Source organism: Panicum hallii, chromosome 9 (genome assembly GCF_002211085.1).
Source record: "Panicum hallii strain FIL2 chromosome 9, PHallii_v3.1, whole genome shotgun sequence".
In the NCBI taxonomy this organism is placed as follows: Eukaryota; Viridiplantae; Streptophyta; class Magnoliopsida; order Poales; family Poaceae; genus Panicum; species Panicum hallii.
The window spans coordinates 60,317,381-60,334,550 of NC_038050.1; the positions used below are offsets into that span (position 1 = coordinate 60,317,381).

General features: G+C 43.8%; 1 protein-coding gene and 1 pseudogene across 1 annotated transcript; both read right to left on the reverse strand.

The window, feature by feature from the left end:
* Positions 1-11,870: 11,870 nt before the first annotated feature.
* LOC112873264 (E3 ubiquitin-protein ligase ATL4-like) lies at positions 11,871-12,362 on the reverse strand. Its single transcript, XM_025936262.1, has one exon. It carries the CDS (start codon positions 12,360-12,362, stop codon positions 11,871-11,873), a length of 492 nt encoding a protein of 163 aa, XP_025792047.1.
* Positions 12,363-16,266: 3,904 nt separating this feature from the next.
* Positions 16,267-16,995, reverse strand: LOC112877378 (annotated as a pseudogene).
* Between the last annotated feature and the right edge of the window lie 175 nt (positions 16,996-17,170).

A 17,170-nucleotide genomic window follows, 5' to 3' on the forward strand; every position in this document is an offset into this window, starting at 1 on the left:
CACCACAATTATATGGATTCAACCCAAACAAGAAAAAGAAGTGAATAGTGTGTGTGCTGGTTTCCCTCCTCTCTGCTTCACTCTCTTGGTCATGAACATCACCCGTTCAATCATAATCCAATGGTCTCTGAACTTCTTCATACTTCTGCTGCTTCTCTGCGTACCCGTGCCTGATGGCTCGCTCCCATCCCCAGCCTTCTTCTGTATCCTTAGTGGTATCTCCACTATTAGTGTTAGGTCCGCTCTCCGCTGTTGCTGTTGCTCTCTCTGCGCTAACTTGCCATGCAAGGATGCCCACTCCCAACCACATGCTGTCTGCCGGTCTCACTGCTGCTTCACTGCTCTCACGCGGTCATACCCAGATGCACTACAGGTCTGACCCTGGCGCCCTAAACCTTTTTTTAAACCCACGGAACCCCCAAAACCTAAAACCCTAAGAGCAACTCCAACCAACACCTTATTCAAACCCCTATCCTATTTTTGAGAGTCCAAACGTAAAAAATCATCTCCAACCGATCCCTCATCCAAACCCTGACTCTCATCCGAGCTCTCATCCATCCCCCAAACTCCTAGATGTATGAGCCACCCTGGTATGATGAGCTCCTCTACTCGAGCTCTCATCCAGCCACGGCACTAACTGCCGCAACTCGCGCCACGGCTCTGAAACCTCCCAATCGAGGCAACCACCGCGCTGCCGACTACCTCCCACGGAGCCCAGCAGCAACAACAAGAATGCCCCCATCACCGGCCATAGAATCGAGTAGGGAGAGGGAGAAGTGAGATCGAACAGCTAGATCCGCGCCACCGCTGCCGCTTGTCGCTCGCCCGTGGCTTGCTGCAGCCCAGAGCTGCCATCCGCGCTAGCGACCCCTGCCAGCTTGTGCTGTAGCATCGGGGGCGCTCTGCCCCGCGCCGCTGCTCCCAGGCGGCCACGCGCTTCCTCCTGCAGGGGCCTCCCGCCCAGCAGCTACTTGCGCCTGCAGGGGCCTCCCACCCAGCAGCTACTTGCGCCTCCAGGGGCTCCGCCCGGCCTCTCCTGCCCAAGCTAGCTTGCTGGCTTGGCGTCAGTGGCTGCTTGCCGGAGCGAGTGAGAGAGAGAGACAGGGAAGAGGGAGAGAAAGCAAGTGGACTCTAGCCTGGTTGGCTAGCTTAATGCAGAGTGAAGCTAGCAACCACGGTTCGAATCCCCGTGTATAGATTTAAACCATCTTATATGGTTACGGTTTAGAACACTATTCTTTTAGAAAAAAGAGGGAGAGAAATACTAGGAGATGGGAACGAGAAAGAGCGACTCAGCTGGATGCTGGCTTGCATATAAAATATTGTCACAAATATTACCATTTGCATATAAAATGGCTAACTTGTTAGTTACAAGATATAGATAAAATAAAGGTGTGTGTGAGAGGTAGGGAGGCAGATGAGAGATTGGTTGGAGTGCATAGAGAAGTAGGGGTCTAGAGTGTGGATGAGAGACTCTCATATGATAAATAGCGGCTCAAATTTGAGAGGTTGGTTATCGGAGATGCTCTAAGCCCCACCTCTCCAAACTACGGTGTCGCTTGAACTTCTATTTTTGTTTTCAAGCAACTCCTATATAGAAGGTGTGACCATATAAAGGGCACCAACTACTGGAGAATGGAGCCCGTAGGAGTGATCTACTTATTACTGCTACCGGTCACTGCCTGAACTAAATAGATCGACGTCAAAACCATGGACCATATCCAAAAAACTCAAGATCATGGAACTAGAGAGCTACTTGACATCGATCTGTTGGACCAAAGTACAGATCACATATGGGCAGCAGAACAAAAGAATGTAAAAGGGACGACGGCGAGGGTTCAACTCTTTGCAAAATCACTCTACTCTAACATTCATGCTCACGTTTGTGTGAACTATGCCTATGTGAATTCCATATCAGATCTGCATGGCATGCCTCCCTTGTCAACTGATAAGTCCACAATCAACTTCTAGGACATTTGTGGGACTTTTCAAAAGTAGCTAAAAGAAATTGCACGGAAAACTAGAAATACTATGCTATGGTAAAGGTTCTAGAGGCTCCAGGTTCGTATTGATCCTTAACACCAGAAACTCAAAGACGCACGAATGTGGGAGCACATATAAAGAAACAACCTAAAATAGAAGTGCAACCTAAAGAAGCTAACTCGACCTAAAAAAAAAGGAGATCATGAACTTAATATATAAGCCATGCTGAATCTGCACTTTAGATCTGAATTGAGACCCCCTATCACAAGAAGCTATTGCTTGAATTTACAGCACAAACGTGAAACTTGAATATAAACGAACTATCATAAACAGCTACCAAGAATCCAATTTTAATATAAAAAAGAAACGAGAACTATATAAAATTCACACATGCATCGGGTAGATCTTTTCATACCTTGTTGCTTGGATTGGACGAGGAACCGGAGCAAGACATGGTGCGTGCCTGCGTGGTGGAGAGTAGTCTCGCAGCTTACAAGCCCCACTCCTCTTGTAGCTCGGGTAAATAGAACAAGCATAGACACAGAGGGTCAAGCTTTGTAAATATATGGGAGAAGGTGGAAGGGGAAATGAAACTAAACAACTGTAGTGTAAAAAGAAAACAAAACAGTTTTCACACTGCAATTCCATCTCCTCCTGTTTTACTGTCTATGACAGCTGGATCCTACTATAACTCAAGATGATACACTTTTATGTAAAAACTAGAAAATATTTCCATATTTGTCGTGCCAGTTCTAGTATGTAAAGTATTATACGAAAAATACTTTGTAAGCATATTTTCAGTTTGCCCACCCGTACTCTAAGCCATCAGATTAGCACCGGAGGGTTGTGATTGAGCCATGTCACTTCAGACTTTAGGTGACATGGTTTAATCTTAGCCTCGAGTCAACATGTCATTCGTGCATATATAATATGCATTGGGTGCAAGTGCAAGACATATCTATATTCTTTTATGGAGTGAACAATCATGATCGTTGGTAAACCTTTCACCTACCAATCCAAGCGATCTCAGGCTACGTTTTCCTGCAGCCAACGGAGAGGGGAGCCTGATGACAACTCGGACAGCCAACTGGTGTGCTGGCCACCATTGCGTGCATTTTTAGGGGACACCAGCTCCGTATTTTTCCAGTCAATACGTTTCTACCATATGGTCTACTCATTCAATGTGCTTGGATGTCAGTTGATATGCAATGTTGGACGACAGCTTGAAGCAGTGCTAAACATCTGAAATAATTGCACAGCCAATGATGAAGGTGTCATTCTTATTCAAAAAAAAACGTGTCATTGTTGGATAGATATATACCAGCAACAACGGTTAGTTGGGAAATCAGCCGAGATATGCCAAATCGGCTTGAAAAAAACATTTATTATTGAAACCAGCCTGGATATACTTAATATGCATGATGCATGCAAGTTTCATTTAGCATGACAACAATTGTTTGGCCGCGTCATCTTTGATGAAAATGGTGATGGCGCCATGCATGGGAGAGCCGTTGCGCACCGGGATTACTGTTAGAAACTGTAGTTTTTCTTGGAAAAAATCTAAATTACTACCCTCAACTATAGCCAAAGTCTGGATAACCTCTAACTATCGTTTGGTTCATTTTACCCCCGAAACTATACCCTTTGGTTCAAATTACGCCCTAATATAATTTGTCCTTTTTATTTCTCCACACATAGTTGGAGTTTTAAGTTAAAATTTTACAAGATGATATTACACATCATAACACATGTTAGAAAAAATACACCATAATTTTTATCATTATTTTAATAGGTTAGGATATTTAATAATAAATTAATCATTGGAGTTCAAAATTATATGAAAAAACAATGAAAAATCATAAGAAATTTTTTAATATGCATTGTGATGTCCACTGCTACCCTGCAAATTTGAAATTAAAATTCAACTTGCGTATGGAGAAGCAAAAAAGACAAATTGTATTATAGGGTAAAATGAACTAAATGGCATAGTTTAAGGGGTAAATTGAACCAAGTTATAGTTTAAGGGATTATTCAGACTTTAACTATACTTGAAGGGAGTAAGTTGAACTTTTTCCCTATTTTCTGCAAGCTTTAAACAAATGTGTTGTTTTCTATCAGCCATGAAATTTGAAAAGGTTCAAATTCTTCATCTAGGTGGCATGACAAAATTACAGGGTGGATCTAGTTCAACATATTAATAACTGTGGATGCAAAAGATTAATCGCACTAGTACAAGACATATGCGCTATCACCTAAAAAGATCGATGGCATCGCAGGTTAATATTAGGACTTCATCCATTACGGATAGGGGTTTACCCAATTTAAAAGTTGGAGGGAGGAAAATTTGAATATTGTTAATAGTAGTGCCGAGCAGTGAGAATGCTAGAAGTGATGTCAATGCGGTTGGACATAAGTGTAGGCTGGTTGGGGCAGCATGTGATAGGAGAAAGATGAGTATATGTGAGCAATGACACAACGCCTCTAAGTTCTTGATAAAGCAATGAAACACTAGGAATTTTAGTCATCATTCTAGATCAAGTCCTCTCCATGCTGCCACTATCCATATTGACTAATATCACGGGCATTTTTATTGCTACGCGTAATATTATAATTTTGAGCACATGATATCTATGCACTCACATGGTGTCATTATGGAGAAGGAAATGGATCGGGTGACGTACTACGCTCCCCCCCCCCTTTTGCTCCCTAATCTGCAACCTAATAGCCAAGGTAGCGTTACTCGGTAACTGAAGACCAGCACCACATCCATTGCCTTTGTAGTTTTCCAGGTTATTATCGTTTTGTGAAATATTTCCATGCAATCTTATCCTAAAATTTATCTTTTATGGACTATTGCTTTAGTTTTTTTGCCGATTTTATTTTCCTTGATTAATTTATTTTTTTGTTGTTAAATTTTTTTAGCTCTACCTTAAAAAAGACTCAGATTGAAAAAATTTCATGAAAAGTTGTGTGCACGTAGTCTTTTCATAAATTACTTAGTTGAACTATTTGGAAAATCCCAATAAAATGAGAATTTTTTTCTCACCATTTTTTTTATTTATATAGAGAGGGGAAGGTGGATTGAGGTTGAGCTGGAAAGTCAAACCATCCTACATTCTGAATAATGTAAACCTTAATTTGCGTAGAAAAAGATAAAATAAGAGGACTCAAAACACGCACATCGCAATTTCGAAAAGGAAATTTGCGAGGACATTTCAAAAAGGACACTGGACACCATAGCACGTTGTAGGAGACGATGTGTCGTAGTGCCAGCTAGAATGCCATGCTAATTAGGAGGCCCCTACTCATTCCCACTAAATCCCTCGACACATCCAATTTGCCATGAAAAGATTCAAATTCTTCATCTAGGGCGGCATGAAAAAATTATAGGGTGGATCTGGTCCAACATATTAATAACTGTGGATCCAAAAGATTAATTGCAGTAGCACAAGATGTATATATTTTCCTAAAAGATAATATGCTTCTTTTCCCCAATTTGCTATGGGAAACCAAAACGGTAGGTAGTTGCACAATACGACAGATAGCAATGAAACACTAGGAATTTTAAATCATCATTCTAGAGTCCTCTCTGTGCCGCTACCATCCATCGACTAATATCACGAGCATTTATACTGCTACGCTTAAAATTATAATTTCGAGCGTGTGCTATTAATGCACTCACACTGTATCATTATGGATAGGGAAAGGGATTGTGTGCTCCCTAATTTGCAAGCTAGTAGCTAAGGTGGCGTTTCTCGGTAACTGAAGGCCAGCATCACATCCGCTGCCTTTGTGATTTCCAAAGTTATTGTCTTTTTGTGAAATATTCCATGAAATATTATCCTAAAACAATCTTTCATGGAGTTCCCCTAGATCAATTTATTTATTTTGTTGTTAAATCTTTTTAGCTTGATCTTAGAAAAAGACTCATATGAAACATTTCAAGAAAATTTGTGTGCATGTAGTCTTTTCAAAAATTACTTAGTTGAACTATTTGAAAAATCCCAATAAAATGAGAATTTTTTATCACCATTTTTTTATTTATATAAAAAAGGGGAAGGTCGACTTAGGTCGAACTAGAAAGTCATACCATCGTACATTCTGAATAATATACACTTCGCGTGGATAAAGATAAAATGAGAGATCTTAAAACACACACACATGACAATTTCAGAAAGGAAATTTGCAAGGTGGACATTTTGAAAAAGGACACTGGACACCAATTGGACGTAGTTGGAGACAGCGTGTGGTAGTGCGTGCTAGAAAGATATAATTAGGATATAATGCTATTTTTTGTGTGAGCCTCATAAGGATCTCTTTTCGGTAGCATTTATTCTTGAACTTTTATGCATGTGTCATCCACCAAACTGATTCAATTCAGATCCCCTATAGTGTTATTCTATGTTATTTTTATGCAATGACATTTTCAATTCATAATATTTATCATCATGGCATAGTTACCCATTTACCAACACTGCGAAAATTCTAGAAAAAAAACTAAGCATATGCACATGCTACTTATATGAATGTAAATGTGTACACACAGCATCACTATTTATAATTCACCTAAAACATATTATTTATAATATTGTGTTAGATCCGGACCCATGGGACTGTATGCTTATAGCGTACGTTTTACAGGATAAGAGGTGGGACATGACCCATATCCCACATTAGTTGTAACTATTTGTAACATAGTAGAACTACTCATACAGTAGTAGAGCTAGTCGGAAACAGTATGAAACTACCCGAAAAGTATTCGGGTTAGACTCCTAAGCTCGTATTTGGCTAGAATTTTCATATAACCACGCCCTCACAGACTATAAAAGGGCGGACAGGGATCCTCCTCGAACAGGAGCATGAGGGACAACTCGTGCCTCATGCAGTATCACCAGGAGATCACCCCGATCAACACCTAAGGCAATACAAACCACACAGGATGTAGGGTATTACGCTTTCGGCGGCCCAAACCTGTCTAAACTTTATGTTCCTTGCACCTTCGAGTTTCTGATCTCAGCGACACCCTACCTACAAACTCACCACCTCAGGAGTATCCCTTGGTTGGCGTGGCGGGAAACACCGATAGCTGGCGTGCCAGGTAGGGGTGTTCATCGAGCATCCACCTGAGAACTTGATGGCATCTTTTTGCTTCACCAGCACCGTGCTTGATGCGGGCACAACTTTTATCTTCAGCTCTTGGATCTGCGCCGCCACGGTTTGGATGGTTTTAACGGCCACCTAGCCAACTCCAGGAAGCCAGAGGCCTCTACACCAACTCGACGCAGCAACTTCGACGAGTTCATCGACAACCTCGACGAGTTGCTGCTCTCCGATCTAGCCGGGCATATCGAGAGGATGTCTGTTTTCGACGCGACTTCAACTCATACTGCACCAGAACTAGTCGGATCGGATTCAAACCGATCTGAGGAGGCTACACAGTCCAACTCCCTCTCCGACTTGGAGGAGGACTTGGATCGTCTTCTCAAGATTGGAGACGAGGGAGCCACCGCTTGTCGGGGGCCCCTGTTTTCGAACAACTACTCGGACTCAGATGACAACCCAGAGTCCTTTAAGGGCAGTCATCTGAGTTTGACCATAACGTCTACCGGTCTACACCGCAAGACCGATTGCTATACTGGAAGGGCTTAGAGCCCTCTGAACTACTCGAATACGAATCTCACCTTATGGTCTCCACGCAGGAACTACCTTTTCAGGAAGATAAAGGTAATGTGGATTGCATTACTCTAGCGGAATCCACCCTTCGGCGTATCAAACCCAGAGAGCCGGAAGATTTCGATTACTCCGCTCAACTTCGGCTCGCGTCACAACATCGACGCGCTGCAGCGATGATCTTGACTACTCGGCTCGCGCCGCAGTTACGACTACTTCGACAAATCGGCAACCCCAACCGGCCAACGACTATTCCGACTACTTGTCTCGACAAGAAAACTAGTCGGGAGTGGATTTCACACCGTCAACAACTAGTCCGAATAGACTCCAATGAGTCGGCTTCATCAACAAACCGTCGCAGCTCCATCGACGACAGTTGCGGCTTTGTCGACAATCATCCACGAATCAAGCTAAGTCACTTGTACCTTTTTGCGCAACACGCATTTTCTTCACCAGGGCATGTCATGCCTATTCCCGATTACCTGCACGGTCCTCCGTGCAACATGGGCAGTCGGGTTACACCCTATAAGTGCGCTCCACGAGCATTCTTTTTTTTTTGCGCAGTGCCGAACTGCTGTAGTTTTCTCTTAGCAGTTGCTACAATACCCAGGTAGCACACGCTTTTATCCGTGAAACCTCAACTCTTCTGTATGCCTATGCTCCTACGCGTGCATGCAGCCACGCTCCCTGCGTTATGGTCTACGGCTATCAGGGATCAGGTGCCTAAACGTAATAGGCTACCTACACGGGGAAATTATGTGACCCAGCAACAGCAAAATGTGAAAAAAATTATATGCATTTTACAATGCTGGGATTTGCTCCCAACATGATATAATGTATATCAGTTACAACATACTTTTGTGTTTATCTGGTAGGGGACATGACATGGACTGTACTGCCGGGCGAGTCAGATTCAACTCCGACTAGTTGGCTTCATAAACAGTCACCAACGACTACTTCGACTTCGCGAGAATGCTCGGCTACACGTCGCCGACTACAACGACTACTCGGCAAAACTTCATCTTGCATCGCCTACTACGTTGACTACTCAGAGCAACTCCTGCTCGCGCTGTCAGCATACTGATCGCTTGATTGCAATTAATCGGTTTTGGTTCCGACTAGTTGGGTTCATGAACGCCCGTCGGCGACTACTCGACTCCGTGAAGAATGCTTGGCGACACGCTAGCGACTATTTCGACTACACGTCTCGCCTATAAAACTAGTCAAAATCGACTCTGCTCGGCGACACGCTGGTGACTACTTCGACTACTCATCTCGCCTAGGAAACTAGTTGGAATCGACTCCGACTAGTCGGCTTCATCGACAGTTCAAGATCCAGCGGCAACTTGGCCAAAGCCTAGGCTCGAGTGCTGGTGCCACCGACTACTGGGTGTATCTCGTGCGACACATCTAGCTCCTAGGCTCGGAGGCTGGATGCGACACTGAACAGGCTCGGAGGCTGGATGCGACACTGAACTCAAGGAAAAGGGTTTGATTTGTTGGTAATTTAGGGCGCTTTTTGGAGAAGTTATTTGTTTAACCATTATTTTAGGGAATTCATCCCGAAAAAAGCATTTTCGAATTTCTGAATCAATTTGCCCATCTTAACCATCAAATTCTTACCATCATATATTGCATGCCACGATTCTTTAGATCCTTTATTCAAAATCTTGAGGATTTGGATTCAAGGCTAGGGGGCTGCAGGGTCACGTGTCATCGGCAACTTACTTTTCAAATATTTTGGAAGATAAGGACAAAAGACTCAAGACTAAATTGACCCTCAGACTGATTCTACGAGTCAACATAAGGCTCAGGAGCTACTCCATATGAACTGCGAGTTCAATCGCACCCCATGTAAAAGAAGATTTGACAACTACTCGGGGCATGAGCACCTCACAGCATCGATGCAGTCAAGGAAGTACTCGAAAGACACCTTCAAAGATGGAGTTCGAGATAACTCGAGGACGTCTTCAGAAGTACTCGGAAGCCTGCAGTACTCGACTACAAAGAGCTCGGTGGCTTGTCAGACCCGGGCCCAAAGGACTGTGCACATGGCGTACATTTTACAGGATAAGAGGTGAGATATAGCACACGCCCTACTAGTTGTAACTACTCGTAACATAGTAGAACTACTCATACCGTAGTAGAACTAGTCGGAAATAGTAGGGTATTACACTCTCGGTGGTCCGAACCTGTCTAAACTTTGTGTTCCTTATACCTTCGAGTTCGTGATCTCGGCGACACACTACTTACAAACTCACCACCTCGAGGGTATCCCTCGGTGGGCGTGGCGGTAAAATACCGACACATCGAAAACAAATATTTTGTATTTGTTCTCAAATACATAGGAGAGCTACTCACTTTTGTATTAATAGAAGAAAAGGGAATGTTTTAGTAAGCCAAATTCAATGGATCTAAGAAGTAGCCCAAACACCCCTTATAATGATCTACAACTCATTGAATATAAAAATTTATTAAATAGAAAAATCTGAGAATGTTGTGCAAAAATTGGAACGAAACACTACCAAATGAGGATGTAAAAAAGGGAATAAAATATATTTCATCTCATTCAATTGTCGCTAAATTATGTGTTTTCTCCTTCAACTGCAATTCTATCTATCCAAGATTTTCTATCCCTCCAGATTTTAAGATCAAAATCTAATGGTGTTGCGTGCATACTCAGGATCAAATTTAATATACACCTAACAACATTATTAGTGATATCATATTTAACTTATTACAAAATATCTAAAATAAAAGTACAACACCACTTGTTTATCCTTGCAACGTAGACTGTATCTTGCATAGAAAATAAAGGCCACAAGAGATAGAGAGAGACCACCCAAGCAACTTGATGGGCCGGTCCATAAATATTTCGAGGAACGGATCACTTTGTTCTACCCCTCAATTGGCTTGACCTGAATCACCATGTAGTGCCCATCAATAATGATCAAATATTATTAAAAAGAATGTGCCTATCAACAATACTATTATAAAAGTAAACAAATATATCCATCAAAATTAAAAATAAATGAGAAATCTGTATAATTATAAAATAAATAAGTAAAAAATAAAAATGAAACATAAAAGGAAAAAATGAAGAAGAGAAAAGAAAAAAAGGGGCCATCATATTCCGTAGCTGCTTCTAACTGGTCAAAGTCTTACTTTACACCTGGGCAATTAAAAAGAAAGAAGAAAAGAAAATAGTTGTGGGCCCCTTTTGGCCTGTCTAGAGTAGGATGCGTGGAGGAAGGTTTTAGCCTGGCCAGTATTAGCTTAGCCCGATATATATAAAAAAGGAATAAAATGAAAGGAGAAAAAACATGGGCCGTATATGTTTCTAAAGTCTCTCAGTAGGACTATGTTCTACATCCTTGCAAAAGTTCAGGTTCAAGATTGTTTTGGTTGGAGAGATAAAGAATGACAAATATCCTTTAGTGTGAATGCACCTAAAATCTATCATTTCTTTTATCTCCCCAACAAAATAAATTGTGCATAGTTTGTGTAATATGACCTCACCAACATGTCTTCAAAATTTTAGAATCTTTGAAAACTTTTAAGCTTGTTTTATGATGGATTTGTACCATTTTCAAATAATGGGTACATTTGCACTAGAGAATGGTGGTATGTTTGGTGGTATGTTTGGTCAGTTTTCTTAGCCTGCGACCCCATTTGCCGCATATTCATTGCTCGGTATGAGATCTTTCTTCCTCCGGTCACAAATTACCGTTTTGAGTGATGTTGTCAACTTGTTTAAGCTTAAATATCAATATCTCTTTGAATACATCAAGGAAAATTAGAACTTGATGACGATGATTATTATTTTACTAGGTTTTATTACATATATAGTTCCATAAAAATAATAAAACTAATACTTTGGTGACCGTGACACTATCTGAAAACACAATTATTTGTGAGTTGTGACCGATCGACCGGAGAGAATATTGTGTGCCAGCACGCTCTAATAAACGACCTTTACAATCATCCTATCCGAACCGTGCCTTTTTTTAAAAATAAAATGAAAAGGATCCTAGAAAAGTTTACATTCACAGCCACCAACTAACAAATGCATACGCTAAGTTGGAGCCTTGGAGGTGTTTCATTTCCTCATTCATTGTTGTGATTAGCCTAGTTACAATTTTCTGGTAGAACAGATTTAATTAAACCCGAATTTGCAAATAAACCACGAACAAATTTGCCGAAATTAATCCAAAAGCCTAATCAGACTGCTGTCTGGCGGATGGGCTGCGCGTCCACACCACCCTCCCGTCACCGAAGCCGCAGGCTATCCCGCTCGCCGGTCGCGCCCACGGAGGCGCTGGCGTGGCCGATGCCACCATGGCCCCCGCGTCCGCCTGCTGCCCGTCGTTGGGCAGCACGGGGCGGCGGCAGAGCGGGCACTTCGGGCGCAGCGGCAGCCACCTGCCGATGCAGTCGGCGTGGAACGCGTGGCCGCACGCCGGCAGCGCCCGCACCGCCGGCCCGGGGCCCGAGCGCCCCTCCTCCGCTCCAGCCGGCAGCTCGGACAGGCACACCGCGCACTCGCGCGACGGGGCTGGCGAAGAAACCGCCCCCGCCTCCGGCGCCACCGTGGCGCCGCTCCGCGCCTCGTCGTTGTCGAACGACGAGGAGGAGGTGAGGGCCAGAACGGCCGCCGCCGCGGCGGTCGTCGCGCAGGCGGCCACGGTAAAAGCGCCGGCGACGGCCATTGCGCCCGGCGAACGGATTCTTTGCTCTCTGGTGCTTTGCGTGCGTGCGCCTGGTGTCGGTTAACGTACGCGATGCGTGCGCGTGTATATAGCCGCGAGTCGCGAGAGACGAGGGCGACGTGGGCGCATCACCGCCAGCTCGCTCGCGCGCGAAGAGAGCGAGAAGAGGGAGGTGAGGGGAGCACATCGCACAACCGAAAGACCCCCCGACATGAAAGCGACCTTGTATCCATTCTTTCTTCGTTTTTCTTTTCTTTTCTTTTCCCGATACTTAAAGAAAGGGGATATGTATATATATGCGGGTTGTTGAAAGCCGTTTGTTACATGGCATAGATGAATGATGTCCTTGGTTGCATGATTGGGCAGGTTAATATACGTGCTGCTTGTGTCATGTGTTCCTGCACCTGCCCAATCATTCAGATTGTATATAGGGATGCACTTTGCTATAGGATCAGAGCATGTATGAGAAAGCATTGGAACAGTTTTGGCATTGACGACGACGCTGATACTTCGTGCAATCAGGAAGCATGCATGCCGCCCTCCGTTAGAAAAAAGAAAGGATGGAGGAATTTAGACCGAGTCGCTCGTCATAGCCAGGAGAGATTTATTGCCGCGTTGGTATTAATCCACATTGTCGATGTTTTACAGAACTACAGCTTGCGTTCCATCGTCGTTATGTTACTAGGCATGCATGCATTTCGCATTGGAGGATCCCTAGCTAGTTGGGCCTGGCCGCACCGCCATTGTGCATCGACGATCATCCAAGATACAGGTGGCAAGGGCCACCTGCATGTATAGCTGCATCCTCTGATATTTCCCAGGGATCGCAATAGGGTAATAGATATACTCCATATGTTTTTGTTAAATAATACTCCCTCCGTCCCAAATTACAATTTATTTTAGTTTTTCTAGATACATATATTTTGCTATACATCTAGATGTACACTATGACTATGTCTAAATATGTAGTAAAATATGTATTTCTAGAAAGACAAAACGAATTGTAATTTAGGATGGAGGAAGTACTAAACATCATTTATGCTGGGATGGAGCCATGGAGAGAGTATATATGCATATGCTTAATGAACTTTTTAAATTCCTCGTGGCGTGACCCAAGCCCCAAAGGGTTCGATTTTTTATTTAAGTAAAAATATCGAGAAATCATGCCTTCGAATTGTGAAGAAGAAAGAAAATTGTGTATCAATCAGCATACTATTTTCGTACCTTTATTTTCATATTATTTATTTAACAAACATGTTGAAATTTTACCTTAGATTTTCCCTGTAAAAGGAAAAAAACAGAGACAGAAACCCTAGCTTACTCATTGGTCAATGGCATGCTACGTACCGTTGTTGATTAATCTATCAATTTAGATTAATTTTGGGCCATCAGGGCGTGCATAAGTCTGATGGGCCTGCAATAAACTGATAGGCGGCGTTGCACACGCGGCGAGCTGGGCTAATCACCTGGGGCATTGCAGAGCCCACATGTTGCCATGTTCTTTATTTTTCCCAGTTATAATACAAGCATGAAAATACTCTCGATATTACACATGCTGCCGCCACGCAAGCTAGTACACTACACCTACACACTTACCGACTTTAAGATGCGTCTGTTATCACACATGCCTACGGGTAAATCAGTGGAAACATCCGCGTTTGAGCGTTTGAGCAATTGAGCCTGACTGCTCGAGCTCAACTGATTTCATGTGGAGTGGAGTCCTACTACGTACTGCCTCTCTAGTGTGGGTCCAATATACGGCATCTTCTTCCTTCATCTAAGCTCAACTCAGAAGCATAGGAGCACAAATTAGATGTAACTACGAGCTATTGCACCAATTTATAGCCGAATCAAGGTACACCTCGCTATCCCGGGTCCTCCGCCCCTGGCCATGCCATGTGTAGAGTGCCTTTGGTTGGGCTTTTGCACCTGCTTTTGCTTCTGCAAAAACCAAAAGCCAACCAAAAGACTTAAACGTCCCAAGTGCTTTTGCCCAAAAGCTGTTTTCACCCTAATAAAAATGCAAAAGCACCTTCCCCCTACTTCCAGTGACTTCTGGGGTAAAAAATTACCCATCTACCACTCGTTATGGAAAAAACGTTTCGCTGTTTATGTTTGCCCCGTCATCCGCTCCACCCCGCGCCGCCCGTCATCCGCCCCACCCCGCGCCGCCTCCCACCGTGCGCCCACACCCCCCTCCCCCGGCGGCGGCCCAGCACCAGCCGCAGGAGCGCCTCCTAAAGGTATGCATGGTACATCATTTTCTTCATTTTAGTTAGTTGTACTTGTATTACTTATTTTGCATCGCTTGCTTAATTTTATAGGAAAATATTATCTCGTGGATTCGGGTTATCCAAACCGAATAGGGTATCTTGCACCTTACAAAGGAAGCACATATCATATACCCGAATTTCGACATCGTACAGGCCCTCCTCAAGAAAAGTACGAGGTATTCATTTTTTGCTTTCATCCCTTCGAAATGTGATTGAAAGGTCTTTTGGAGTCTTGAAGCAGAAGTGGCGTATTTTGAAGAGTATGCCAAGTTTCTCACCTCGTACTCAAAAACATATAATCATGGTTTGTTTTGCTTTGCATAATTTTATCTGTGATAGCAATTTGCGTGATAAGGAGTTTGAGAGATGTGATGCTGATGAGCAGTACTTGGTACCATCTATAAGTGGTACGGCACAAATATAAGAAGATGGGAGTGAAGAGGTAGAGAATGAAGATACCATAAATATCATTCGTGACAAGATCGCTGATGATTTGGTCAGTGTGAGATCGGCACGGCACGGCACGATTGGCTAGCCGGGCGACCCATTCTGACCATCTATACCTATAGGCAATCTCTTTCAACTATAGCGTTAGGCCCTGTTTAGTTCCCACCCTGTAAACGCAAAAAAGCCGTAAACGCAAAATTTTCAAAGGAATCTTGCTAATTTGAAGTACTAAATGAAGCCTATTTACAAAACTTTTTGCATGGATGGGCTGTAAATCGCGAGACGAATCTAATGAGACTACTTAATCCATGATTTGCAACAGTGATGCTACAGTAACCATCCACTAATTATTGCTTAATTATGGATTAATTAGCATCATTAGATTCGTCTCGTAATTTACAACCCATCCATGCAAAAAGTTTTATAAATAGACTTCATTTAGTACTTCAAATTGATAAGATTTCTTTGCAAAATTTTTTTTACCTTTACAGGGCCTGAACTAAACAAGGCTTGCGGAACGCACACGTACCTTAGCAACAGCAAACCATTGCAAAAAAAAAACACAGAAAAACTACAGGTGTACGGATGTCAGCCTTTGCATAGAAAATGAAAAGCTAGTGTGCAAAGATCCCCTCAAAGTATTTCTAGGTCTTAGGCCAATTCACTACAAAGAGTGTTCACTTTTTCTGACAGATTTTTTTTCCCAAGTGGCCAAAAGTTTTTGGTATATTTAGGCAACTGGTATTTTCCAAGTGGCCATCGGGAATGAATTTGTTGTATTCGAATAATGTTATTGGTGATTTGATAAAACTTTTAGGAAAAAATACAAGAAGTCACTTGAAAATTTATCGGCCACGTCCTCCAAAGAAAATGATTAAAAACAACTAAAACGTTGGTCACAAAAAAAAAATAATCGCCGCATGTCTTGTAGTGACCGGTCCAGAGAAATCATGGGCGAAGCTAGACGAGCATACCACCGGGGTCGGATTCATTAGAACAGCACGGTCGAATACAGAGATCTACAATAGTTCATGTGGAATTTCACAAATTCCATCAGGGCCGCCGGACCCCGATGAGGTAAGGCAACCGAGAGCGGCATCAACTCATCAAACTTCAGGTATGGACACATCGAGAAAGAGAACAAAAGTAATTAATACACCCATGGGCACACGATCGAATTTTATTCTAGCTGATTAGGAAAACTAACACACACTACACTCATTATCATGATGGACACGCATGCACGACCGTACAAATGCATTATCATGATGGATGCATGTCTCGATCGATCGACGGCGATAGATGTCACCACGCGGTGATCTATCAGACGCGCAGGTAGACGTCGATCTCGAGTACGGCGTTTGCCCTTCCAGCTCGCCGTCTTCCAGAGCACGTACCCCGTGGCCATGCGGAACCTCCCCGTGCCGCCGACCACCGCGACGGTGCTGCCGCTGTAGCCGCCGTAGTCGGTGAGCACGACGTTCATGGAGAGCAGCATCGCCGGCTGTCCCTTCTCCAGCGACGCCGTGACGTAGGTGCCCTGCGCGCGCCCCACCGGCCGGGACCCGCGGCTCGGGCCCTCTGTCAGCACGTCGTCCATCACCACCGTGTCGCCGAACCGCACGCCGGACATCACCGGCGCGCCCGTGCCGTTCACGATCAGCACCGCCGTGGAGCGCGGGCCCGTGTACCCGTCGTGCATGAAGAAGTGCAGGTGGTGCTTGTCGCCGGCGGCGGCTGCCATGAGCTGCTGCTGCTGTAGCACAACAATGGCCATCATCAGAGCTGCGGCGGCGCAGGTGAGCCGGCCGCCGCTCCTCGTCGATCTCTTCGCCATCATGCACGCAGGGGTTCGATCGATTTGACGGATCGAGATAATAATCAAGGCAGTGTATGTAGGCAAGGTACCTTAGCTAGCTTATGGACGGACGATAAGGGTGTGTGCTCATATATATAGCAAGCAAAGTAGCACCATGGACCATTGCAGAAAGTATCTATCTATGTAGTACTAAAGGGCGAAGGACATGCAAGTATGGACTCGATCGATCAATAAGTCAGGACATGATGCATGCACAGTTAAAAGATTAA

Coding starts and splice junctions, on each gene's coding strand:
- LOC112873264 (XM_025936262.1), bottom strand. CDS start 12,362: ATGGCCGTCGCCGGCGCTTTTACCGTGGCCGCCTGCGCGACGACCGCC.